The following is a 24,464-nucleotide window of genomic DNA, read 5'->3' on the forward strand; positions in this document are numbered from 1 at the left end:
TGATGACAGTGACGACGATAACAGCCACCGCTCGGAGGAGGATGCCCATTATGGTCGTCCATGGAAGAAACGACAATTCAAACAACAGGAAAGACGCCGTGGCCGTGGCCAGGGTTGGGGATCTAACATCAACAACGGTGCTGCTGGCGCAAAAGCGGCGTGGCGAGCTGAGGCTGACGAGCAGAGGGGCAGCAGGTTGGAGCAGCTGCGCAAGTTTTGGCTGATTGTCGCCGCCGCTGTCGTCCTTCTTCCCCCGTATCTCGTACTTATGCTCTTGGTCGCGGCTGGGACGGTGTATGTTTGTATGAAGGCATTAGGAAGACAAACAGGCCGCGCACATTAGAGGCCACAACAGCACCAGTCAGGTCGTCGTTGCGCTGCATTGGGAGATTTGGAGTCTCGTTTTTTTCCGGCATAGACTACTACTCCTACTCTTACCACTACTCAACCAGTTCAGCACCACATTGACGGATGGACGGAAGGGGAGCGGGTCGGGAAAGGAGGGTGGGAGGCGTTCATGGGGTCATCTCAAGTCATCACAACATTTGCGGGGAGGATTGGGTTTGCATTACCTACCCCCTTTTCCTCCCCATATGTCCGTTTTTTGTTTTTGTCGGTTTATTTTCCTTTTTTTTGTCTTGGTTTTCCTCCGGGACAAGCACAACGCATCACCAATCATCATCATCGTCATTGCAAGGGATTTTTCTTTCCTTCCTACAGATAGACAGGGAGCTACCGTTGTTTTTCCCCTCCATTCCCACTCCCGCTCCCGGGTCCGCCTCAGGGCGGATTCAACCTCATCCTGGGTTTCTGGTTCCTCGGTTCCGCTCTAGCGCACTTTGTATACCACGCCCAGTGCCTGCTTTGCTGCGGGTTGTTTGTGTTATGTATGCCTTGCTTAGGTAGACTAGCGTCGAAAAATAATCACCGCGGGGATTCTGAAGCGGATACTGGTCAGATGTAATGGTTGTAATGTGTGTGTGTACTGTACTATGTAGTGTAGTTTTCACAGCTTTAGAATGCTGCGAAGTTATCCGAGTCGGTTGCGTGCTTTGAACAAAGAACAATTCACACGAGTTGAACGGACGGACATACATGCCTCCTGGTATTTATTTTAGTCGCTAACTTTGTAGCACTTCCTGATACATTGCCTCTCTGATCCCCTAAAATTTAAGATATTTAACACTCACAAATATCTTCATCTCGGCATAAATCAAACATAATGTTCATGTTAACAGCCCAGTGTCTTGTCAGTCTGTCCCAAAACAGCGGGATCTGAGCGGGTCTTGGCGGTCGTTGGGCGGGTCTGACCGGGGGCCTTGCAGCGGGTTTGGGTGCGGGAAGCTTTGACCCCTGTTTCTTCGGATCTGGAGGCCACGATTCACTTTGTTGCACTCCGCAAAAAAAGCGACCTCGGACGGGGGCACACGGCACTCACTGGACAAGGACACCTGTGGGCAAGTGGAATCCGCCACATTGCAGGACAGAAGACAAGTCTCTCTCTCTTCCCTTCCCATCACATTTCTTCTTCCCGCCCGAGTGCGGATTGCATTCGCTCTTTTTTCTCTTTCCACGGTCTGTACAAAAGCAGACACGTTGGCATTGGGGCGCTCTTGAATTTAATAATCCAATTTCCTGCCAGGGGAGCTGGAGATCTCAGGCCGTTCAGTCGCCTGTTCTTGTCACCTTGTCCTACCAACTTCAACAACCATTGCGCGCGTTTGCATAACCCCCGGACTGGGAATCCTTCAGATTGATTGAAGCGGCCGACTAACGGGTGACAAGCCCCCGGCGAATTCGCAGCGATGAGCACCGACTACGCCTACGACGAGGAGGGCTACCTCTGGCCCTTCTTCGTGTTCACCCTCACCCTCATCATCACCGTCCCACTCACATTCCTACTCGTCAAGCGGTCGCGCGACCCAGCCGCCTCCTTCGCTCGAATTCACACCAGTTTCAAGCATGAGCACACAAACACGATCGATGCGCTGCGCAAGCAGGAAAAGCGCAAGGATAGGAAGTTATGGCTTTTCTTCGCTGTCGTCGCGGGCTGGGCCGTCATGGGCTACATGCTCTACCTCATCCAGACCACCGAGGCCCCGGTCCACAAGCTGTGGAACCCCTACGACATCTTGAACATCCCCGAGAGCGCGACCGAGAAGCAGATCAAGAGCACGTACAAGAAGCTCTCGCTGCGCCTGCACCCGGACAAGGCGAAGCCCGACCCGGCGAAGAACGAGACCATGGAGGACCTGACCGCCCGCTACGTCGAGATTTCCAAGGCCTACCAGGCCCTCACCGACGAAGATATCCGGAACAACTATATCCAGTATGGCAACCCGGATGGGAAGCAAGGGTACAGCATCAACATCGCCCTACCCAAGGTCATCGTCTCGGACGGCAACGGCAAGTACGTCGTGCTCGTCTACTCGGTGCTCTTTGGTGTCCTGCTGCCGTACCTGGTCGGGTCCTGGTGGTACGGGACGCTTCGGCGCTCTAAGGAGGGCGTCCTGATGGAGAGCGCCAACCGGATCTTCCGCGAGTACAAGGACAACATCAACGAGGGCGGTGTCGTGGCCGCGCTGAGCACCGGACAGGAGTACGAGAACCTTCTTAAAGGGGACAAGGCGACATCAGGTCTCTCGGATGTGGAATCTAAAATTTTTGCGGAGGGCGAACTGTCCCCGCTCGCCGGCGGCCTCTCTGTTAAGGACAAGGAGAAACTCGAGGACTTGGAGAGCGGCCCGCGCCGGAAGGCGCTCGCGCTGCTGTGGGCGTACCTCGGTCGCATCGAGCTCGGCGACGCCGAGTCGAACAAGGCCAAGTTCGCTGTCGCCCCCATTGCGCACTCTCTTAACAAAGCACTGAACGCCATCGCTCTCGCCTACATGAACACCGGACCGCTCCTTGCTTCGTACTACACCAGCCAGCTTCTCATCCAGGCTCTTCCTCCCAAGTCGTCACCACTCCTTCAACTGCCCTACTTTAGCCCAGCGGTCGTCAAGGCCGTCGAGGGCGATTCGCGCATCCACACCAACGTCCAGGACTTTATGGACCGGCCAGATGCCAAGCGGCGCAGCCTGGTGGTTGGCAAGGGGCTCCTGTCGGAAGAGCAGTACAAGGAAGCCGTGGGGGTGGCCAAGCAACTCCCCTTCCTGCGCGTAGCCAAGGCGTACTTTAAGGTCACCGGCGAGCGCTTTATCATCCCGTCTTCTCTCGTCACGCTCGTCGTCAAGGGCCGCTTCGTGCCGCCCGGCAGCGAAAACGTGCCGGCGATCAACCCCATCGACCTGGAAGACGTCGACCCGGCAGAAGACGACCTGGACGCCATCAGCGGCCGCAAGACGCAGAAGCTCGTAGGCAAGGACGAGAAGACGGGCAAGCCCATCTACGAGTCCGCCGAAGCCGAAGTCGTCCCCGCACCGCTCGCCGCGGCCCCGTATTTTGCCCGTGACCACAGCCCCCGGTGGCACGTGTTCCTGACCGACTCCAAGCAAGGGCGTGTGGCGGTCCCGCCGTTTACGTTTGCGCAGTTTGACCGCCCGATCTTCGAGGCCGACGGCACCACGCCGACGTTTGCGATGCAGACGCTCAAGGCGCAGTTCCAGGCGCCGCCGCAGGCGGGGCATTACACTTTTGTCATGCACGTTGTCTGTGACAGCTACGTCGGGTTTGACACCAAGATGGAGGTGACGCTGATTGTGGAGGAGGCGAGCAAGGCGGCGCAGATGGAGGTGGAAGACGAGATTAGTGAGCCGGAAGAGGGTGAGTTTTTTTTCTCTCTCTTACACTCCCTTTCCTCATATACAGGATACTAACCAATACAATCAGACTCCATCGCGGGCATCATGCACGCCGCCAAGGGCGGGCAACCAAAGACAAGGAAACCAAGCAAGAAGGATGAGGACAGCTCAGACGAAGAGAGCGGGACAGACGACGAGGACGATGATACCAGTGCCACCAACACCGACACAGAGCCGGAGGACTGAAAGTAGTAGAAAGTAAGGGAATTGTCTGTTTATTAGATTGATGAGATGAGCGAGTGTGTGTGGAAGTGTATGTATGTATGTATGTTTGTTGCGTCGGCCCCTTACCCTCCCTACCTTGCCTTCTTTTGTAGTAGTAGTAGATTTGTGAGGGGGGGGGCGGGGAGGGGGGAAGGTGGAAAAGGGGGCTTTTTCTCCGGCTCTGTTTGTCTACACTAGGTTGCCTGCCTGTTCAGGGGTTCGTGGTTTTAGGCCAGACCTTTTTCTTGGTTCTTGGTTGGGTTTGATACGTTACTCGGTTTGTGATAATTGTACATATCGGCGTTCTTCCCACGTTCTATGACGGTCTTGCTTGTGTGTGGAGGAGGTATGAGTGTGTAGATTGGGTATTGTAGATTTCCGGGGTATATTGTGCTAGTAGCGTTACCTATCTGACTTTGTCGCGGCAAGTTCATTCCAAAAAGGACGAGCAGTTCAACTTGCTAGCCCTCATATCAATTCTACTTCGTTCGGTTTTCAGCTAAATCCCTTTCCTGCTAATATATCTCGCATTTATCCTTCCAGGCAGGTACCGTGAGCCAAGGGGGGGTATCCAGCGAGTATCCAGCGGTCGCTCCAAGATAAGAGCGTTGAGCAGGACACTCAGTGCGGTATTGCCGCGTTGGCATCCCACGGCTCGGGGTCCAGAGTTGGTGGGTCTGTGGTGGCTATTTCTGTTCCTTTTCGGCGACTGGTGCCGGTGGACTAGGGCCGAGTTTGGCATGTGGTTCGCTGTGCTTGCTGTTTCTCAATGCCCTGGCCGAGGAGAACGCCCTCGATTTCAAGTTTTCGTTTTTTACCACAAGCCGTTGTCAGTCGGACAGGGTGCTAGGGTTGTGGAAGCTTCCCTCGACAGTCCAGCGCCGGTCACGTTTATGCTGTAATAAGCCCCCCCCTTCAACCGTCCTTCTCAAAAGCATCATTTAAATACCCGACAAAACTCTCCCTCAACCGCTCCGCAGCCAATTTCCCCACAGCCTCCAACCCAATCCCGCCTCGATTCAACGCCACGAACGCCCGACGATACCGCTGCAGCTGCGGCAACCCGACCTTCTTCCCAGGCAACTCAACCACCAAATCCTCCCCCCCAGCACTACCAGCGGCGGCGGCACCATTCACGCGGGGAAGCGTGACCTCCCCACCTTCACCCTCATCAGCCTGCCTCTCAAGAATCCTCTTCACAATATCCTGCGTCTCGCGCTCTAGTATATAAAGATAGTCCCCGCCAGGGTCCTTGTCGCGCTGGACGGTCGATTGGTTGGGTTTGACAGCCTTGCGGTTGTCGCCGGCAATGGTGTCCCAGATCTTGTCGAAGACTTGTTGGGTTTGGGCGTCGTCGTCTTCCCAGATTAGGGTGAAGAGGGGGGAGTCCCAGCGCGTCATGGGGTTGGGCTCTTCGTAGCGGAAGACGAGGTTTTCCCAGTTGGAGGGGGTGTAGGGTTCTTCGTCGTCGTTGTCATCTTCGTCGTTGGTGGTGTCGTTGCCCGCGACTACTGCGGGGGTCTCTGCTGTGGGTTCTGGTTCTGATTCTGGTGCTAGTTCTTGTCCCGGTGCAGCTTTCACCTCATCACCCCTTTCTCCCTTATCTCCCACAGCTTCCCCCCCATCCACCCCCCTTCTCGCCAACCGCGCCTCATTAACCCCCCTAGCCCTCTCCCTCCCACACCCAATCTGCAACACACAACACGCCGTGCGGACATTTTTCGCCTCGCAAAACAGCTGATACCGCCACCCCTTGATGTAGTTCAGTCCGTCGAGAATGACAATGTCGCGGGGCGAGAGCACGCGTTTGACGGCCGCGTAGATGGCTGCGCGCGCGTCCTTTTCGGATGCGTTGGCTGACCGCACGTGCGCGGGGAGTTGGGTGGGCGAGAGGTCGTAGACTGTGCGGGAGATGGAGAGGGAGGGGTCGGAGATTAGGTGTAGGCGGTATTGGGGGGTTGGAGGGGGTTGGGATTGTGACTGTTGTTGTTGTTGGCTGGTCGCGGCGAGGCGGGAGGAGAGGTAGGCGTGGAGTTGGCGGGCGCGGGTGGTTTTGCCGGAGGTCGGGAGGCCGGTGATGATGATGAGCTAGGGGGTTCAAGTTAGTGATTGAGTGTGGTCAATCGCGGGGGGGGTAATAGTATGGGAATTGAGAGGGAATCGGGGAACCTCACGGGCATGGCGACGGAGGTATGCCCTGAGCTCTATTCCTAAGAGCTCAGAAATTACTCTCCCTGCGTAATAAGGCTGGTGGTTTCAATCTCGATAGAAAGTTTATGGGAAATGTTCCCTTTCGGGATGGTGGGGTTACTCAACGAACATTGCGGGGTCCGTACTGGCTCGCATGCCCCAGGGTTAGGGGTTAATGTGCATTTTATTGCAGCGGTATCCGTAGGGCTCTGGAGATGCAAGTGACACAGCCTTTAGCCGTCCGTCTCGACACTGCAGCTCGCAGTTGCACCAGTCATGAGCAAGCTAACTTTACCAGACTGATATCCGTAGGGCTGAACTGCTGGACCCGGCCCGCCAATCTGAAGATGCTACCAAGTGGTGTGAAACACTGTGCCTGGACGCATGTGTATTCCACGTGTATACCCGAACAAATAAAGTTGAACAAGGAGTACATTTTCAAGGTAGAATAGACGAAGAAATAACCCGAGCATTACTCCCACATCACGAGTCCCGTACTTCTTTTCTTTTCTCGGGAGGATTTTGGAGCGGGAGATACCTCGTCATGGTCGGCTTCCGAATGCCTCCGGCTTGACCTGTCTCGGCGCGGATTGTCGAGGTGTGGGATGACGGGAACTTCAATGTTACTGTGCAGTCGAGTCTAGGACTTCTCACAACGATAGGTACGGATCTGAGGCGGGGGAGACTGTACCCACATACGGAAACCTGGCCCGGCCCTGGTGTGACGGTCGTGGCTTCTTTTCTCGGGTCTCCCTTTTCGTTTATCCCTCAAGAAGCGCCGAGCGGGGTAATGGGGCACTGCTTTTTAACTTTTCTCTTGATATTCCAATCGGTCGGTGTTGCTGCAAGAAGTTCTCGAACTTTGGGGGCGCGGCTATTCTGGGCGGTCTTCTTTCTGCTGCCCTAGTTCCGTTCCAGGGCTAGCGCCTGGCTGTGCGCCGCATCGAGCAACATCACACAGGTCAATTTTAGAGTATTTTCGTGGCTTGGGCCTGGGAACAATTTCACGCAACCCATCGACATCACAACCGGCCCGCAATTTCTAGGACTCACGGATCACAAATTATTTCTTGACGACACCCGACGCTTGGAACTTTGGGACAACAACCCGTGCCGTGTCGGTGGCTAGGATAATGAAGCGATCGGCTCGCTGGGCCAGTTCGAAGCCGGGCCTGAGGTCCTCCGAGGTGTGAACCGGAATGTATCACAGTTCATGGCTTTGCGAGATCGAGGACCATCTCCACAACCATTGGGCAGCGCGCCCCCGCGTTCCTCCTCAAGATATGCTGTACGACAGTCAGCAAGCAACCCTCATCGGAGTCGAGATGGAAGGTGCTTTCGAACAATCGCCGTGATGGGGCCATGCCACCCTGCCATTGATTGCTTGCTTGCTGTCATGTTTGAAGTGGGAGAGTGGGACAGTGGGACGGTGGCTCGTGGGCGTGGCCAACCATGACCATGACCGGGATGTGGGGTGAAGTCCCCAGACTGTGGTCCCATTCAACACGATGGACGAATCACAAGCGCGCCGATGCGAATTAAGCTTTCCAGACGAGCCACAGTCCCTGGAGCTGGAGCTGGTGGGAGCCTCGCCAAGACACGCCAATCTCCTGGTTGCATGGAAAATGCCTTCGCACAGGTTTCCCAAAGAGGCAATACCCCTGTCCAGATCCCATCGACGAGTGGAGTCGCGGTAGGCAGGTACATGGACCACCGTCCACCACACTCCACGCGCCAGACCCGGCAAAGGGCCTAAAAAGCCTGCCCATCCCTCTCCGCCATGGATTCCGCAGTGTGTCTAGGCATCAAGCAACGGCCACCAGCCAGGGACCAGCCAGGGGACCAGCCGCGGGAGCATCAAGTACCTGAGTAACGTCGACGACAGGCTGTGGGGTCCCGAACCCGAGAAGCGGCTGTGTTCTGGATATTTCGCCGTCTCGAGCCCGTCTCCAATCGGTCGCTCGGCGGGGGCTTGTTCTTCAACGTCCCACACAACCACAGCACCATCAACTAGGACTGAGTTGCACCCAGCCGGGGGGCAGGGCCAGGATTGAGCCCTACCCGGTACGACCTCAGCCGGGGAAACGATCCAGGAGAACCGGTTCAGGAGAACCCACACCGCGCAGAGCACGCAGCACGCGGGACGACTAGACGCCGCGCTGGGCGATGATATCTACGACGGCTCCCGCCTGTCTTTTAAGTTGACAGCAGGACGCCTCGAGACGGGAGCTCCACGAAGAAGCTGGCTAGTTAGCTCTCAGCCAGGCTCTCTCACGGGCACTTCTCAAGGCTTTCAACAGTCTCTCGTTCACCTCACTCACGTTCTCCGGGTCCTTGTGTGTAGTGTAACTACACTATTGTCAGTATTCTCACTAGCCTTTCTTTCTCTTACGTCAGTCAGCCCACGAACCGGCTACACTACACTATCAACGGCCGGCAAACCCCGGGTCGTCCAGGTCAAAGGAATCAAGACGATCTCCACATTTCCAAACGCTCGCAACGCAAAAAAGTGGACGAGGCCCTGGGCTAAGCTTTGCGGCCCGCCTGTTCTTGTGTTGTGGCGGCCGTCATCTGTCGTCCGTCCTCCTCGGGCTCGATACCGCGTTGGGAATTTTGGCGTTTGGGCGTTGGGCTTCATCGCTCACTAAGGCACTCGGCGCACAATGGTGTACTGCGGGCGGCCCAGTAAGGGATGCTCCAACTGTCGGGGCCGCAAGATTCGGGTAAGTTTGCCGGGCTTCTTTTTCTTTTGCTTCTTTTTGGGCGTTTGTGATTGCTATTCTTCTTTTCCCGTCTTCTTCCCCTTTTTGGGGGGGGAGGTTTTCTCTCTTTCTTCCTTTTCACTCTAACACACCTCGCAGTGCGACCAGAAAGCGCCAGGATGCGGCCAATGCATCAAGAGACAGGAGACATGCCCCGGCTACCGGAACATCACCGACCTCATGTTCCGCGACGAGAGTCTCCATGTCATCAAGAAGGCCAAAGCGAGGGCCCGTAGGAAGTCGAAGGGCGCCATCGCAAGCCCAGTATCTACTCCATCGGGATCAGAAGGGCGGGCATCGGTCACGCCCGAGCCCCGCGCGCGGCTGTCGCTAGTTGTGCCTCCCACGCCTGGGTCCGTGACCATCAGCAGCAGCTCGGCTGGCGGCTGGGGGATCATCCCGTACCAGAACGATGATAGCAGCAGTCTCATGTCGCCTGACTCGGGGAGCTGGCCGGGCTCACCACCGGTGGCCCAGTTGTACACCCTCCCACCAACATGTCAGGAACAAGGGTTCGCCTACTTCTTCTCGCGCTATGTCACGGCGGACGAGACGGTGTCCCACCAGCGGTTCGACTTCATCCGGGACGTCTGGAAGCCGTCGTCCCCGAAGGTGGATTGCCACGTCGATGTCGTGCTGGCCAGCATGACCGCCGTGGGCCTCATGGGGTTGGCGAGCACCGCGCAGCTGCCGCACCTGATGGACGCGGCGCGCAAGTCGTACGGCACTGCGCTCCATCTGACGAACCGCGCGCTGCAGGACCCCGCCGACGCGGTCAAGGACAGCACGATGCTATCGGTGCTGATCCTGGGGGTCTTCGAGATGATGTCGGAGAACACGCCGCGCACGACGACGACGATCGAGGCGTTCCAGGAACACGTCAACGGCGCCATGGCCCTGGCGCGCATGCGGGGGCCGGCCCAGTTCCGCACCGCAGCCGGGCGCAAGATGTTCAGCATGTTGTGTCAGCGTGTTGTCGTCAGCTGCGCTCAGCGGAACGTGCCCATGCCGGACTCGCTCATCGAGCTATGGGACGACATGGTGCGCGCGTCGCCGGCCGGGAGCGAGAACGCCGAGGAGCGCCTGCTGCCCCTCAAGATGAAGGTGCTGCAGCTGCGCACCGAGATCAAGAGCGGTTTCTTAACGGACCCGGCCACCATAGTGAGCCGCAGCCTAGCCATCGACCACGATATCGAGACCATGATCGCGGGTCTCTCGCCGTCGTGGCACTACCGCGCGTTCCGCCTCCCGCAGCAACAGCAGCCGCAATACCACCCGGCCGTCTACGGCGACGTGTACCACCTCTACCCGTCGATCCAGCACGCCGACGCCTGGAACCACATCCACTGCACCCGCATCCTCATTCTCGAGACCGTCATCACCGTCATCACTCGCGACCTCCACGGGCCCGCGCCGACTCTTGACGCTGCCCAGTATCTCGAGGTGCATCGCACATCCCAGCGGAAGCTGGAGCATATTTTGTCCGATATCATCGCCAGCGTGCCCCAGCAGCTAGGTCTCATCACCACACCGCCCGTCGGCAGCATCGATAGTCGAATGGAAGTCACCCACGGCAACGACGATCCTCACGATATCAACAACAACAAACCCGCCACATCCCCCCTCTCCACAGTCGAAATCCGCATGACCCCGTCCCCTCCAACCTCGCCATCCAACACCACCAGCAGCCCCATCACCACCCCAATCCAAAATGCCCCACCACCCCACTCCCGCGGCCTAACCATGCTCGACGTAACCGGCAACTCCTCTCTAACCCCCTCCTCACCCCTTACGGGTGACTCCCTCGAAGACAACGGCGTCAAAGAAGACGACATAACAGGCAACGCCAACGCCACCGAAGAAGCAGAGCGGTACATGCTCCTCGTCTCAGCAACCAGCACGCTGGTGTGGCCAATGTATGTGGGCGGGATGTCGTCGGTGTGTGGCGCGGCGAGAAGGGCGTATGTTATTGAGAGGATGCGGACGCTGTATATGGAGACGGGGATTAGGCAGGCGGATGTTGTGGCGGGGTTGTTGGAACGGCGGGCGGCGAGGGAGGGGGATGTAGGTGCTACACAGGGTATAACAATGCCTAGTATAACTGTGCCTGGGGATGAGGGTGTGGTTGTTGATCCGGGTTTGGATGGGGCTGTTGGTGTGGGTCTTGGTCTTGGTGATGATATTGGTACTGGGGATCTTGAAGTTGGGATCAGTGGGATTGATATGGCTGCTGTTTCTGCTGTTTCACCGGTATATATCCCAGCGGTATGATGTTTCCCCTTCTCCAAGGATGGACACAGGCACTGGACGGGACAATGGGAGGGATCAACGACAACACAACGCACGACGTTCACACCAATCTTGACATGAACAACAAGAACAACAACAACAATCAACCAAAGGGGTGAGGGGGATATATATACCCGAATCAAGGCAAACTGGTGCTGGATTTACAAGGGAAGGGGAAAAAGGAAGGAAAGGATACACCTGGCCAAGGAACTAGAGGATTCGTGATACCACTTGGGACAGGAACGGAACGGAAATACAACGGTTCGGACGGCCGGGGAGTCGGATCAGGACAACATATCCGGGGGTTGTTTGAGCCTTGCTTTTGAGGCCGATTTCTTTAGTGCGTGATCAGGCCGTACATTTATTTATTTATTTACTTTATTATATATGAACATATATAAGCTGGGGTGTGTCCAATGAAGATATGTCCACTGATGTCATCCTGTGTGATACTACGTCTTCATACTTAGCAGCTTGCAGCTCAGTGAATGAACAATGCGTCGTCAACCCGACCGCTGAAATATACAACCGCCCAAATTACCATCCGAGCCCCAACTCGCACAAGGAGCCGCCTTTCCCAAAACGCCTGCCAATGCTTCAATTCGTGTGTGTTCGTTGTCTGCTGTCATCGACCCCTACCAACCATCAAAATTACCAAACCCACCCCCCGTCTTAGCCCTCTTCTTCGCCGGCGCCTGCTCCTCCTCCCACGTCTCTATCCTCCCCTGCCCCGTCGACGCCGTTGACGCCCCTTTCCCTTCCGTCCCCTGCTGCTGCGCAATCTTCAAATACCTCCCCACCCCCCCATCGCTATCCCCCCTTCCCAGCGAATTCCCCTGATCATCCCGCAACCGCTTTCCCGTCCACGTCGTGCGATCATCCTCCGTCCCGCCGCGCCGCTTGATTTCCTCCTGCGCTTGGGCATCATCTTCTTTGGATTTCTTATCCTTGAGGAACTCGGCAAACGGATCAATCAGCACGACGATGTCTTGGATCGTGATATCCTGCAGCGGCCGGTTGGTGTTTTCCTCCACGGGCACGGCTTCCATGCGATTGAGGGTGGTGGTGTTATTCTGGCCGGTCGAGGCATCCCCATCGGCGGCGGTGACCACGCGGCCGAAGACGGTGTGCTTGCGGTCGAGGTGCTTGGCCGGGCGGTAGGTGATGAAGAATTGCGATGAGTTGGTGTTGCGGCCTTTGTTGGCCATGCTTAGAACGCCGCGGGTGTCGTGCACGTGTGGGCCCTCGAGCTCGTCGGCGAAGGTGCGTCCCCATATGCTTTGTCCGCCGCGGCCGGTGCCGGTTGGGTCGCCGCCTTGGATCATGAAGTTGCGGATGTTGCGGTGGAAGGATACGCCGCGGTAGTAGCCCTTCTCTGCGAGCCGGAGGAAGTTCCAGACTGCTTTGGGTGCTGTGTCGGTGTGTAGCTCGACGGTTAGTGGGCCGAGGTTTGTGTCTAGTCGCGCGTAGCCCTTGTGTTTGATGCGCCGTGGGACTAGCATCCATTCTTCGTCGGACAGTATTGCGCGCTCGCCTGATGTGGAGGGGGTGAGGCCTGTGGAGGTGAAGGACGCGGCTGCCTGGCCGGTGGTGTAGGCCGCCGCGTTGGGGGCTAGTTTCTTCTTCTCAACAATTGCGGATTGGTAAGGTGCGCGCGTGGTGTTGGTGCCTGCGGACGCTGACTTGGCGGTGCGATTGACGTCGGTGCCGGTTGCGCGGGCCTGGCGCGCGCGCTCGACGGCCTCCTTAGCGCGGAGCACCTTGTCCCCTATCCGACCGAGCGCGCCGATGTTGATGTTGCCCTGCTCGCGCTGTTCCTTGTGCTCTTTTGTGGGGAGCGCGTCCCCTCCGTCCTTCAGGTGTTGGAACTGGCTGAGGTCGCGGCTAGCTGCGTTTTGCGGGTCCTGCAGGGTGATGATGTCCTTGCGCGTGAACTCGGCGTCGTCGAGCAGGTCTCGCCACATCTTGGTCTTGATGTTCATGCGCTCGACGGTATCCCACGCGAAGACGTTGGCGTAGGCGCCGTGGCGGACGGCCACGATGTGCGTGTTGTCGGTGAGCACCTTGAAGGTGACGGGGTCGATGAAGTCGCCGCTGGCGTCCGTGTCGTCGGCCCCCGCAGCGCTCGTGTCGGCGTTGCGCGAAAAGTTGAGGCGAATCAGGTCCTTGGCCGCGAGCGGCTCGCCGTCGACGGGGTTGGTCTTGTTCTTGTCCAGCCACGCGCTGATGACTTCGACGTCGAATATGGTGCCGCTAGGGGTGCAGACCGGGTTCTTGAAAGGCTGGAGGCTGGCGGCGCAGAAATTGAAGGGGAGTCGCTTGAAGCTCGCGTATGTTGTCCCATCACCGCGAGAGCGCGCATTGGAGCCAACGCTAGCACTGTAGGCGTCCGATGACGACCACTCCGAGTGCGTGATGTAGAGTTTGTCGGTGCCCTTGCCCATTGTCGCTGGTGTGCAGGCGTCCCGCCGGCGGGATTCGATAATAGGTTGGTAAAAGGAGGAGAGAGGAGAGCGACCGGTCGGATCAGTGGGTTCAAAAACGAGGAAATGTAAAATGGAGTGTAAAATGTTGAATTGGCCCAAGATTCTGGAATAAAATGCATGATGTTCTGAAAGGAACGAATGCCGCCAGCCTTACCTTATCTTATCGCAGCTGCCCAGGGCCACAGTGCGCGATCGCCCGTTGACGCGTTTCATACGGCGCAGCCGGCATTAGTGGGTCAGGGAAGGTCCCGCCAAGAGCTGGGCCGTCGCAGTTCCAGGTTGGAGGTGGGAAGCACGGAGCCGAAGCACAGAACGTCGAAGCTTTGAACTATCCTCACTCCCGACCCTGATTCCAAACCCCGACGCCTACTTCGAATCCAGCGTCACGGTCCCTACATAAGAAACCTTGGCTATCTTGATTGCCCCGTCAAACCGCCGACGTCTGCCCCGCGACCGCACCGCAAAAGGGGGAGCGAGAACGAGAGCCAAGCAACGAGAGAAAAGAAGCCACACACGCATGACGGGCTCGACGGATTCAACGAATTCGACAGCCATCGCATCGGAATTGACCGGGGCCGCCCCTCCCCGTCTTGCCGCTGGCCAGCCCTGAGCTTGTTCGTCGTCTGATTGACCAAGCTCACTCGCCGCAGCATCAACGCCTTGCTAGCTTCATATACGACAGCACATATCACTATATAAGTCGCAGAGGAGGGCCTCCACACATTGTTGAATATGAGGCGCTGGGCAGGGTTTCTCCTTGCCTTACTGCTGTCCGCGTGGACAGCAGCGGCATTGGAAGTCAAGCTTGTAATTATGTTGCTGGTGTCCCCGCTACTGCGTCAAGCAGCCGGCTAATACGAGATGCGCATCAGGATCAAGACGATAACCAACGATGTGCCGGTTTGTCCTCCCTGCCCGGCTTCAGCCCTACGCCTCGCAAACACCTCTGACACTACACAGGCATGTATAGCAAAAGCTCATGGGGCGGTCCCGTCGACCCCTTCATCCACGTCAAGTTCACCGGCGTCGGTAAGGACGGGGGCGACGACCCGGTAGTCAGCCTGCTCATCTTCGACTGGATGGACCAGAGCTTCCTCGACGTGCTGCCCGACGGCGCTGACCGGGCCGCCATCTGCCAGCCCGAGTTCGTCGATGCCGGATACTGCAACCAGACCGACATTGGCAAGTTCCTCGTGGCCCCTAACGCCACCGAGCAATCCGTCAACGTCATCTTGACCGAGGCCGTCCACCTCAAGGACTCGAAGCCCATCAAGTACCCCATCGCCAAGACCGGCTACTTCTGCGTCGTCACTGAGAAGTTCGACGCCACCAACTACGAGGCCATTATCGAGTTCCGCAACGCGTACGGCGAGCTTCCGGCTACGCAGATCCCCAAGCTGCCCTTCTACGGCGGCATCACGCTTGCATATGCTCTGGTTTCAGTGTGCGTATCCTAGAGGCACCTTTCCGGACTACCGTCAGGGTTGTGTGAGTTGTGAGCTGACGAACATGGCAGGTTCTGGGGGTTTTTGTACTTCCAACACAGGTCCGACATACGTAAGCACATCCGTCTTTTCCCCCCTCCCGTTGTGGGATAGCATGTTAATCTGGAATAGTGGCCGTGCAAAACTATATCACGGCCATTCTCATTTTCTTGGTCATTGAGATGCTCATGACTTGGGGCTTCTACGGTATGTCTAGCCTAACCCTAACCCCCTTTTTTCTCTAGCCCCTTTTCCCCCCCCGAAAGACCACCGTCACTAACAACCCCCAGACTACCTCAATAGGAACGGATCCAATGTGGGATCTCAAGTCCTGCTCGTCATCGTCGCCATCCTTAACGCGGCCCGCAACTCCTTTTCCTTCTTCCTCCTCCTAATCGTCTGCATGGGCTACGGCGTGGTCAAGCCGACCCTCGGCCGTACCATGATCTACGTCCGGTGGCTCGCCATCGCCCACTTCGTCTTCGGTATCGTCTACGCCATCACCAGTCTCGTAGTCAACCCGGATACCGCCGGCCCCTTCGTCCTCCTCATCGTCTTCCCCTTAGCCGGCACGCTGACAGCCTTCTACGTCTGGACCCTTAACTCCCTCAGCTGGACGCTCAAGGACCTCCGCGAGCGCAAACAGCACGTCAAAGAGGCCATGTACCGCAAACTATGGTGGTGCATCCTCATCTCCATCCTCGTCATCTTCGCCTTCTTCTTCTTCAACTCCTTCACCTTCGCCTCGGCGCGCGACCCGGACTTCGTCCCCTTCCACTGGAAGACCCGCTGGTTCGTCCTCGACGGCTGGCTCAACATTGTCTACTTTGGCGATGTCGCCTTCATCGCATACGTCTGGCGGCCCACGGCCAATAATCGCCGTTTCGCCATGAGTGATGAGATTGCTCAGGACGACGATGGCACGTTTGAGATTGCTAACCTCGATATTGGCAATCCGGACGAGTCGGATGACGAAGATGAGGAGGCTAGAATTGGCGGTAACAAGAAGCAGACGGGGAGCACATTACCCGGCTTCGAAAACCAAAGCGGGTCGCAATCACAGTCGCGCGGCTTCTCAGTGGCTGCCGCCGGTGCCGCTGCCGGTGCCGCCGCCGGTGCAGCGGCGTCGTCTTCGCAACCGGCGAGGGCGTCGCTGGATAACGGGGAGACGATATTTGCTGTGGGAGATGATGGGAAGTTTTCTGATGAGGAGGAGTCGGGGTCGGGGGAGTCGGATGATGACGATGATGATGACGATGATGATGAGGAGGAGGATGATAGTGAGGAGGAGTCGGCGCAGATGGTTAAGGGGAAAAAGTAGGTGTTGGGATTGTGAAGGTGGGGGGGAGGGGATGATGTGGGGCGGTGAAAGGGGGGGTGTTGGGTTGATAGCGGTAAGAAGGGAGGAGGTGTGTATAGAAGGTCTCAAAGAAAGAGGTCGAAGCGGATGGGGTGGGAAAGAGATTATTGATAACTCGGGAGGACAAGAAAGCAGGACTGGGCGTGGTCTTGTGTATATTATCACTATAGCGGAGGATGGCGTTTTTTTTTTTTTGGCGGATAATGTTTTTCTCGTTTGGATTGCCGTCTCATTGTTTCCGTCTTACAGGGTATCCGTATCGGTGGACTGTGTGTGTTAGAGCGGAGGTGTACATAGTTCGGTAATACATGATGTTACATCAATCATGGCCGTAACCACTATCGCATCGCTGGTTCAGTTTGGTTTCTGTCTTGCGAACTATGAGGTTGTTTAGCTTGTGGTCTTGATCTAGGTTGTCCCTTGCTACCTCCTCGAGCAACTTTTCTAACATACCAACTTCTCCTATTCTATAATCAAGGGTTAGGGTTATATATGCAGCTTATACCCCTGTACCATAACACGGCGCCTCCGACCACTCGGCCAAACCTCGAGTTTGGACGTCGATCAGGCCCGTATAACACAGCAGCAGCACGCGAAAATAACAGAAACTGGCAACAAAAGTTCTTAGATATAGCAGCCTGTATCAAAAGTATACGCCCAAGGCTTCTTAGGGTGTATTTCCCATAATGTGTCGCTATAACGTCCCGGGAAGGTCGTATTGAGAGCTGGCCAACGTTTCTGATGCATTCTATTATCAAGGGTTAGGGTTGTACGTGCAGCTCATACCCCTGCACCATAACGTAGCGCCTTAGTCAACTCGGCCAAACCTCGAGTTTGAACGTCGAACACGCCCCTAAAACACAGCGGCAGCACACGAATACAAAGTAAACTGGTAGAAAGACTTATTAGATACGGCGGCCTATATAGAAGGTATACGGCCAAGCTTTTTTAGGGTGTATTTCCCATAATCTGCTGCTGTATTGACCTCGAAATGTCGTTTTGAGAGCGAGCACCGTTTCTCGCTCATTCGAGAATCAGGGTTAGGGTCGTCTATGTCCATGCGCACCCACGGCCGTACTGTACAAATAGATTCATCGGCCAACACATTCTAACCCCCCTTCACTTTCGCCTCCTGAAGTTCACCGTCTTCCCACCTTCGAGCGTAATGCACGATCAAGCCCCCACAACATCCCCTCCAAACCCAACCGGCCGCCGGCGTCCTCCGTTCTCCGGTAAGATAGCCAGCGCCTTGTAGATCTTGCCCATCCCGTTCGGCCCGCGATCGACCAGACGGCCCCAGGCCTTCTTCACGTCTTCCACTGCTTTGGTGACGTCTTCTTGTGTTGTTCCTGCCACCGTGCCAGAAGAAGCATCCCGCATCGCACGAGCAAGCATCTCAACCCGTTCCCGAATCCCCATCAACTCCAGAAAGTCCGCCTGCGCCACCGGCCCATGCACCTCCACCCCCTCACTCGCGCGCGTAGCAGACTCCGCCAACGCAGCAAAATCCACGTCGGCCGACAAGTCAGTCAGCCCCGGCTCGGCGAAGGGACTGACACGGCGGTGGCGGCTGATACCCCGCAGCGAGTTGGTCGGGATGGTCCCGTCCCCGGGACCGTAGTCGAGGATTAGGGCTGCGCCGGAGGGCTGGGGTTTGGGGTGTTGCGGGGAGCCGCCGATGCGGGAGGCGAAGTCGGCTGCGTAGAGGGCGGCGTCGGGACAGATTTCCAGGAGGGCGCCGGGGCCGACGGTGGTTTTGAGGGAGCGGTAGCGCGGGGAGGATTCGGGGAGGTAGAGGGCGTGCCGGGTCGGGGCTTTGGCGAGGGTGAGTTGGAAGTCGGGGGGTGGGGTGTCGTGGGATTGGGAGGTTGGGGTGCGCAGGGAGGCGTGGGTTGAGCCTGGGGGGGTGGGGGAGACCATGAGCTCGCGCCATTGGAGGGTGGGGTGGGAGGTTTTGGAGGATGGGGAGGAGGTATCGGTTGGGGTGCGGGCGGTGGTTTGCGTGGGTGGGACGGAGACGAGCTCGAAGGCGTGGATTGGGAGGGCGTCGAAGAACTCGTGGGCCATGATAAATGGTGTTTTCTCGGGGGCTAGAGAGAGACGGTCAGGTTGTTATCACGAGATGGTAGATTACGGGGAAAGGGGGGTTGAGGTGACGAACCAACAGGGATGGACTTGATAGTCTCGGTCCAAACAATGGGCAGAGCGCTGTGTTTGCATACGCTGTGGTAGCCGACCTTGGACTCGCTCATGGGGGCATCCTCGCCGCAGAGCAGGTTCTTTTGCGCCATCCTTAACTCCGCGCTGGCCTCGACCATGTAGATGGCGTCGATACTGTTGGCCATGTCCGGGAATCGCTGGATAGTCTGCCGAGTGTCAGTCTGCCGTCTTTTTCCTGGCCTCTCGTCTCGTGACTTCTTTCCGTCTTTCTTTTCGGCCCGTCTCGAAAAAGCATCGAAAATCTCACTCACCCGCAGCATATCGTCCATCAGAGTGCCACGACCGGGGCCGACCTCAATCAGCTCGACCCCCTGACTCCGGCGGCCCTGGGCCATCCACTCGGCCACATACCAGATGCCGCAGAGCTCGCCAAACACCTGGGAAATCTCGGGAGAAGTCACGAAATCGCCCTTTAGGCCGAACTGGTCCCGGCCCTCTTCCAATGCGCCGGTGTAGTAGCCGCCAATGTCGGCCGTCAGGCACATGCGCATGTAGCTGGCTAAGGGCACAGGGCCAGTGGTCTAAATCACGGTTAGCTTAGTGGAATGCGAGTGTAGGTGTTTATGGGCTGAGCGGGATATAAGGGTAGTAGGAGAGAGAAACGGTTAAAAGAGCCAGCACCCACCTGGATGGCGGCCCCTAGTTGCTTCGCTAAGGGTGTCGACCATTTCCGCTCCCCAGAGAGGTCATCATCGCTGAGCGCGGGGTTCTCACTTCCTGAGCTCCCTGAGCTTCCAGAATTTGTCGGGGTGGAAAATTGCCTCTGCTGTGATGCTGCAATCCTGAGCCCGGTCCTAGATTGCACACATGAAGGAAAGCTTGATTTCCCGGCCCAAGCCGAGCCCGGCCATGTTCTTGTCGCGAGAAACGGACTTGTGCCAAGTGAGAGAGCGCGGGAGGGTGTCCGCCTCAATGCCCGGGATGCGGCCCTCATGGTGTGTGGATCGAGGAATGGATATCACGCAACCATAACACCTCTCTAATGAGAGTGTAGCGAGGTGGCGAGAAAAAGAAGAGGAAAATTCCAGAAGAGAAAAGGCCCGGGTAGTGTTGTGCCGTTGAGGATATTGAAGCTTGAAGGTTACCCAGAACGGATAGCTCTCTTATCGCTCTGGAGACTCATTGAACCCTAACCCTAATCAGCACAGCAGTCCAGGGGGTGATGTCAGTGCTCAACGACCAGCTCGTGCCACATGTCAACTGCTTGATTCAATGTGCAGGGGCGCATACAGTGTCGTTTGCGCACAGTACTCTTTCATCAACTCGTGACAACCTCATTCCAAACCCATCCACTCAGTCCGACCCGACAGCATCCACAACATCGCAGCATACCGCAACGCACCGCATACGTATTCCCGGCTACCGACAGCCCCTACCATGGCTCGACTAATCCACGGCGTCACCGCAACGCCAGTCCCCCGCCGCGGCGCCGACCCCCAGACCGACCTCACCCTGCTGCTCACTCGCCTACAACGCACCATCCTCCACGCCGACGCCGAGCGCGAGGCGCGCTTGCGGGACAGCGAGTTTGAGAGGGACAAGGCGCGAGCGGTAGGTCACCCGCAACACCACACCACCACCATTTGAGAAAACCATTGCGCTAACACAGGCCGCTGCTCGTAGAACGTCCAATATGCGCGGTCGCTCCTCACGAAGCTCGAGCAGGAAGCTCTCACCGTCAAGATCCACGCCCGTCGCCAGGACATTCAGACCGACTTGGTGCAGAAGCAGGAGATTCTTGACCAATTGTCTGAGCGGCTGAGCGATCTGGCTGAGTTTGCTGCGGCTGGGAGGAGCAGAAGCGGGCGGAGTTTTGAGGAGGGGAATAAGGACGGCCGTGACGACGACGACGATACGTCTGATGGGGAGGATATTTTGGCTGATATTATCGCTACTCCTAGCGAGAGCTTGGAGTCGACTCAGTCTGCCGATGCACCACAGGAGTCGAGGGGCGAGCCTCAAACATCGCACCCACCACCACAACCACAACCGCAGCTCGATGATAAGACAGACGATCCTCCGAATAGAGAACCACAACAAGAACAAACCACGGTAACCTCCCAAACTCTCCGGCCTCGCCACACCCCTCACGCCCAGTCACAATCCCAAAACCCTCCAGAATCCCAATCCCACTCACCATCACAATCTCATCCACACCCACCACCAACCCGCGCATCCACCACCTCCTCCCTCCTCAACACCACCCAACCAACCCCCCCAACAACCTCCCCAACCTCACCCCCAACAACAACAACTCGATCCCCCACAACAGCCATCTCCACAACCGAAGCCATCCTCGACCACCAACGCGCCGAACAAGACGCCCTCTCCTCCTCCATCCTCCGCCTGGCCTCCGAACTCAAACAGTCCTCCCACGCCTTCAGCGCCTCGCTCGAAGAGGACCGCGAATTAGTCGACCGTGCGGGACGCGGGCTGAGTAAAACCGGCCAGGATATGGAAGGGGTTACGCGCAAAATGGGGATGTTGACAAGGATGACGGAGGGGGAGGGGTGGTGGGGACGATTGAGGCTGTATGGCTTTATTTATGGGTTGATGGTTGTGTTGGTTTTGGTGGTTTTTGTTTTGCCGAAGTTGAGGTTTTGATTTGTTATGGATACCTATGGATACTGGCTACTAGTGTGAGTGCGGTGGGAGGCTGGAATTGAAGTTTAACCGTTGTTTACTATTGGGACATTGTGTTATCACTTTATTTATTTATTTTTGGTTGTATCACAAGAATACCTCGATGTCAGTTAGTTAAAGCAGCGCGTGTATTTTGTTTGCTATTCTTGTAACTCGTAACGATGATGAATGGATGGTGATGATGATAACGGCCAGGCAAAGTGTCCCTCGTGTCTGTCGGAGCAGGCTACGATACCATGAGAAATGTATGCTGCGCTAGCGACTGAAGTTTCCCCTTTTCTTCCTCCTTTTTGGTGCCCCCTCCCCGTGATGATTCCTTTTCTTCCGCCCCCCATGACGTCAAAGATAACGATGAAGATAAAACTACGCCATCTGCCGCATCACCTCCCCGGACTTGTGAAAAGGCGAGGCGTTCGGTAATGCTACTGTACAAAATAACAAAAAAAAAAAAATAAAAGAGAAATGTTAAAGGGCTAACTGTGCTAATTCTGGTTTTCCTATCCAGCTTCACTCCCTGTCTAGGGTCCTGCTGCCAGTTAGCAGAATGCATTGATACCTCCCGCCTAAAGCGAGGCGTCGGGGGCCATGACGAGCGAGGGTGTTTGATGCTGCGCAGGCGCTGGAGCCTGAGTCGATGCTGGAGTTGAAACTAGAGAGGAGCTGAAGAGGGAGTCGAGGTTGACGCTGGGGGTAAAGTCGAAGGTAGAGTTGAAGTCGAAGGCATAATTGAAGCCGGGGCCGGGGTCGATTCCTGAGGGATGAGGGAGACTTCCTCCTGGGTGCTGATGCTAGGCGTCGTTGTGATTTCTGTGACCGGTACATCCGTGTTGTGTGCGCCTGACTCGTTGGCATCATACCCGCCACGCTCAGTTCTGACTAGGTTAGAAAGTTCCATCGTGGCGGCGCGGGCAGTTTCAGTCTCAGCCTCACTACCAGCCATCTCCGCATCCTGGGGGTCGTTGTGATTGTTAGATCCTAGGGTAAGGAGAGAGGCAGTGATTTCAGACGTTTCCTCGACCGGGATATACTGGGCCGGGGTTGATTCCTGAGCAATGAAGGGGAAAACTTGTTGGGTGCTGATGCCGGAAGTTATTGTGGTTTCTGTGGTGGGTACATCCGTGTTGGATCCATTGGACTCGTTGGACTCGTTGATGTCATGCCCGTCGTGCTCAGTTTTGACTAGACCAGGGAGTTGTATAGCGGTGGCGGGGGCAGTCTCAGTCTCAGTCTTAATCTCAGTCTCAGTCCCAGCCATCTTCACATCCTGCGGATCGGTGTGATTGTTGGATCCCTCGGGAAGGGGAGCCACCGAGTCATCAGTCATCTCCTCAGCTGGGATATACTGAGCCGGGGCCCAACCGACAGGTTTTCCGCCTGTCTGATCAAATGTGTTAGCATACCCTAGCCAATTTCTCCTGTTCCCCCCCCATCCTCCCTCACACCCCCTTTCTTTTCACACCCACCCCAAAAAATAAAACCCAAACGCAAACTCACCGGCGGCTGATACCTGAACACCCTCTCCCTCTCCTCCCCACCCTTTACCCCCAGCAGACGCTGCGCCCAGGGAATCCCCGTCTTGATACGGAAGAAGGACTCAAACAGGGCAAACTCGCGGGCAAACAGGCCCGGAGCATGGCTGGGTCGGTGGATCTTGGCTTGGGTGTCGCCTTTTTTCTTGTAGTACTTGGCGAGGAACCAGTAGAGGCGGGGTTTGGCGTTGTTGGATTCGAAGAGCTGGGGTCAGTGTTAGTGAGCAGGCCCCGAAAGTGGGGGGTAGAAATGGTGGTTAACAAAAGGGGGCGTAACTGCCAGATGTTGTAAAACCGGCTGGGGTTTGTTGCTGGAAGGGGGTTCTTACATTAAGTGATCAAAGGTACAGAATATGTTTATGTGTATCTGGAATATGGCCAACTGTGATGTCCTTGATTTGGTGGAAGGGGATGCTATGAGACGGATATCTTGTAGCAGTGTAAACAAGCCAGCCGCTCAAAAGGGAAAGAAAAAGAATAACTCACCGAAAGAATGTACCTCTCCCCCAGTATCCCCGCCTCCTCATCATCCCGGGTAATCACCACCTCATACTGGAAAAACGTATGGTCGCGATACAGATGATACAGGTCTGCAGAAACCAGATTAGCCACATCCGTCCTTCTCCCTTCCCCTTCAGTGTACCTCTTCCCCTTCAATACAAGCGAGTAAACAGCAGACAAAACAAAAGAAAAGAAAGACTCACTAGGATTAACCTGCTTAACAGCCTTCTCCAACCCCTTCACCACCATCAACCTCTTCCTCTCCCTCTCCCTCGCCCGCCGCAGCGCCCTCAGATGCGAATACGGTTCCTCATCTAGGCGCTTCCGCTTATGCATTGAATCCTCCAGCCAATCCAGCGTGACAATTTGGCATGTCTTGGGGCGTTTGAGCGCTTCTTTGACTATACCATCCATTCCATCAGCACACGCCCCCTTACCAAACCGGCATGATATGTATGGGAGAGAGAAGCGAAGGGAAAAGACGTACCAACCAACCCCCTCCTCTCAAACTCCTCGGCGGTACACACAACATGTGTCACGTCGTCGGTCATGGCTCGGGTAAAACGGCCGCCGCGGAGCGTCACCCAGCGGTCGATGTTGATGTCGGTCCATTGGGTGCTGCCGTCGCCGTTGGGGTCGATGAGGCTGCCGGCTACGGTGATGGTCAGGTTGCGGAAGATGGGTTTTTCTTTGCGGGTGCGCATCGTCGCTTCTTGGGTGTGTGAATGCGTGTGTGTGTCTGATTTTTGGTTCGGTTTGTTCTCCTCTTCCCGGTTGTCTGATGCTTGTTGCACTACTTGTCAGCCTACTCGTTCGTATATCCCCCGCAGAGAGGGCTGCTGGTGCGTACGGACCAACCTGATATCGTATATATATCGATGACCTTATTCTCTCGATACCAATGTCTAACTTGAATTCCCACCGCTCTGGTGATCTCGCCTGCGTTTTGTTCCTGTATTATCTTTCGTAGGTGCAGTCGACAGGATGGAGTTG

General features: G+C 56.4%; 8 protein-coding genes across 8 annotated transcripts; 4 read left to right on the top strand and 4 right to left on the bottom strand.

The window, feature by feature from the left end:
- Positions 1–1,805: 1,805 nt before the first annotated feature.
- C8A04DRAFT_9902 (Sec63 Brl domain-containing protein) lies at positions 1,806–3,989 on the top strand (the record flags this gene model as incomplete). Its single annotated transcript, XM_062785675.1, has 2 exons — positions 1,806–3,765; positions 3,832–3,989. The coding sequence occupies 2 exons, from the start codon at positions 1,806–1,808 to the stop codon at positions 3,987–3,989; spliced, it is 2,118 nt and encodes a 705-aa protein (XP_062639745.1).
- Positions 3,990–4,922: 933 nt separating this feature from the next.
- On the bottom strand, positions 4,923–6,187 carry C8A04DRAFT_25885 (chromatin associated protein KTI12; the record flags this gene model as incomplete). Its single annotated transcript, XM_062779731.1, has 2 exons — positions 4,923–6,095; positions 6,182–6,187. 2 exons carry the CDS (start codon positions 6,185–6,187, stop codon positions 4,923–4,925), a joined length of 1,179 nt encoding a protein of 392 aa, XP_062639746.1.
- A 2,673-nt stretch (positions 6,188–8,860) lies between these two features.
- Positions 8,861–11,076, top strand: C8A04DRAFT_35081 (uncharacterized protein; the record flags this gene model as incomplete). The annotated part of the gene is made up of 3 exons (XM_062783034.1): positions 8,861–8,920; positions 9,059–11,023; positions 11,056–11,076. 3 exons carry the CDS (start codon positions 8,861–8,863, stop codon positions 11,074–11,076), a joined length of 2,046 nt encoding a protein of 681 aa, XP_062639747.1.
- Positions 11,077–11,883: 807 nt separating this feature from the next.
- On the bottom strand, positions 11,884–13,692 carry C8A04DRAFT_25887 (cyclophilin-like domain-containing protein; the record flags this gene model as incomplete). Its single annotated transcript, XM_062779732.1, has 1 exon — positions 11,884–13,692. One exon carries the CDS (start codon positions 13,690–13,692, stop codon positions 11,884–11,886), a length of 1,809 nt encoding a protein of 602 aa, XP_062639748.1.
- A 774-nt stretch (positions 13,693–14,466) lies between these two features.
- Positions 14,467–16,539, top strand: C8A04DRAFT_35083 (lung seven transmembrane receptor-domain-containing protein; the record flags this gene model as incomplete). Its single annotated transcript, XM_062783035.1, has 6 exons — positions 14,467–14,541; positions 14,607–14,634; positions 14,695–15,178; positions 15,251–15,291; positions 15,351–15,425; positions 15,509–16,539. The coding sequence occupies 6 exons, from the start codon at positions 14,467–14,469 to the stop codon at positions 16,537–16,539; spliced, it is 1,734 nt and encodes a 577-aa protein (XP_062639749.1).
- Positions 16,540–17,751: 1,212 nt separating this feature from the next.
- On the bottom strand, positions 17,752–19,289 carry C8A04DRAFT_9862 (putative S-adenosyl-L-methionine-dependent methyltransferase-domain-containing protein; the record flags this gene model as incomplete). The annotated part of the gene is made up of 3 exons (XM_062785659.1): positions 17,752–18,668; positions 18,740–18,944; positions 19,050–19,289. The coding sequence occupies 3 exons, from the start codon at positions 19,287–19,289 to the stop codon at positions 17,752–17,754; spliced, it is 1,362 nt and encodes a 453-aa protein (XP_062639750.1).
- An 886-nt stretch (positions 19,290–20,175) lies between these two features.
- Positions 20,176–21,402, top strand: C8A04DRAFT_25890 (uncharacterized protein; the record flags this gene model as incomplete). The annotated part of the gene is made up of 2 exons (XM_062779733.1): positions 20,176–20,349; positions 20,422–21,402. The coding sequence occupies 2 exons, from the start codon at positions 20,176–20,178 to the stop codon at positions 21,400–21,402; spliced, it is 1,155 nt and encodes a 384-aa protein (XP_062639751.1).
- A 602-nt stretch (positions 21,403–22,004) lies between these two features.
- Positions 22,005–24,175, bottom strand: C8A04DRAFT_25891 (uncharacterized protein; the record flags this gene model as incomplete). The annotated part of the gene is made up of 6 exons (XM_062779734.1): positions 22,005–22,229; positions 22,262–22,819; positions 22,936–23,175; positions 23,457–23,560; positions 23,675–23,872; positions 23,959–24,175. The coding sequence occupies 6 exons, from the start codon at positions 24,173–24,175 to the stop codon at positions 22,005–22,007; spliced, it is 1,542 nt and encodes a 513-aa protein (XP_062639752.1).
- Between the last annotated feature and the right edge of the window lie 289 nt (positions 24,176–24,464).

Source organism: Dichotomopilus funicola, assembly GCF_033296635.1.
Source record: "Dichotomopilus funicola strain CBS 141.50 unplaced genomic scaffold C8A04scaffold_9, whole genome shotgun sequence".
NCBI lineage: Eukaryota > Fungi > Ascomycota > Sordariomycetes > Sordariales > Chaetomiaceae > Dichotomopilus > Dichotomopilus funicola.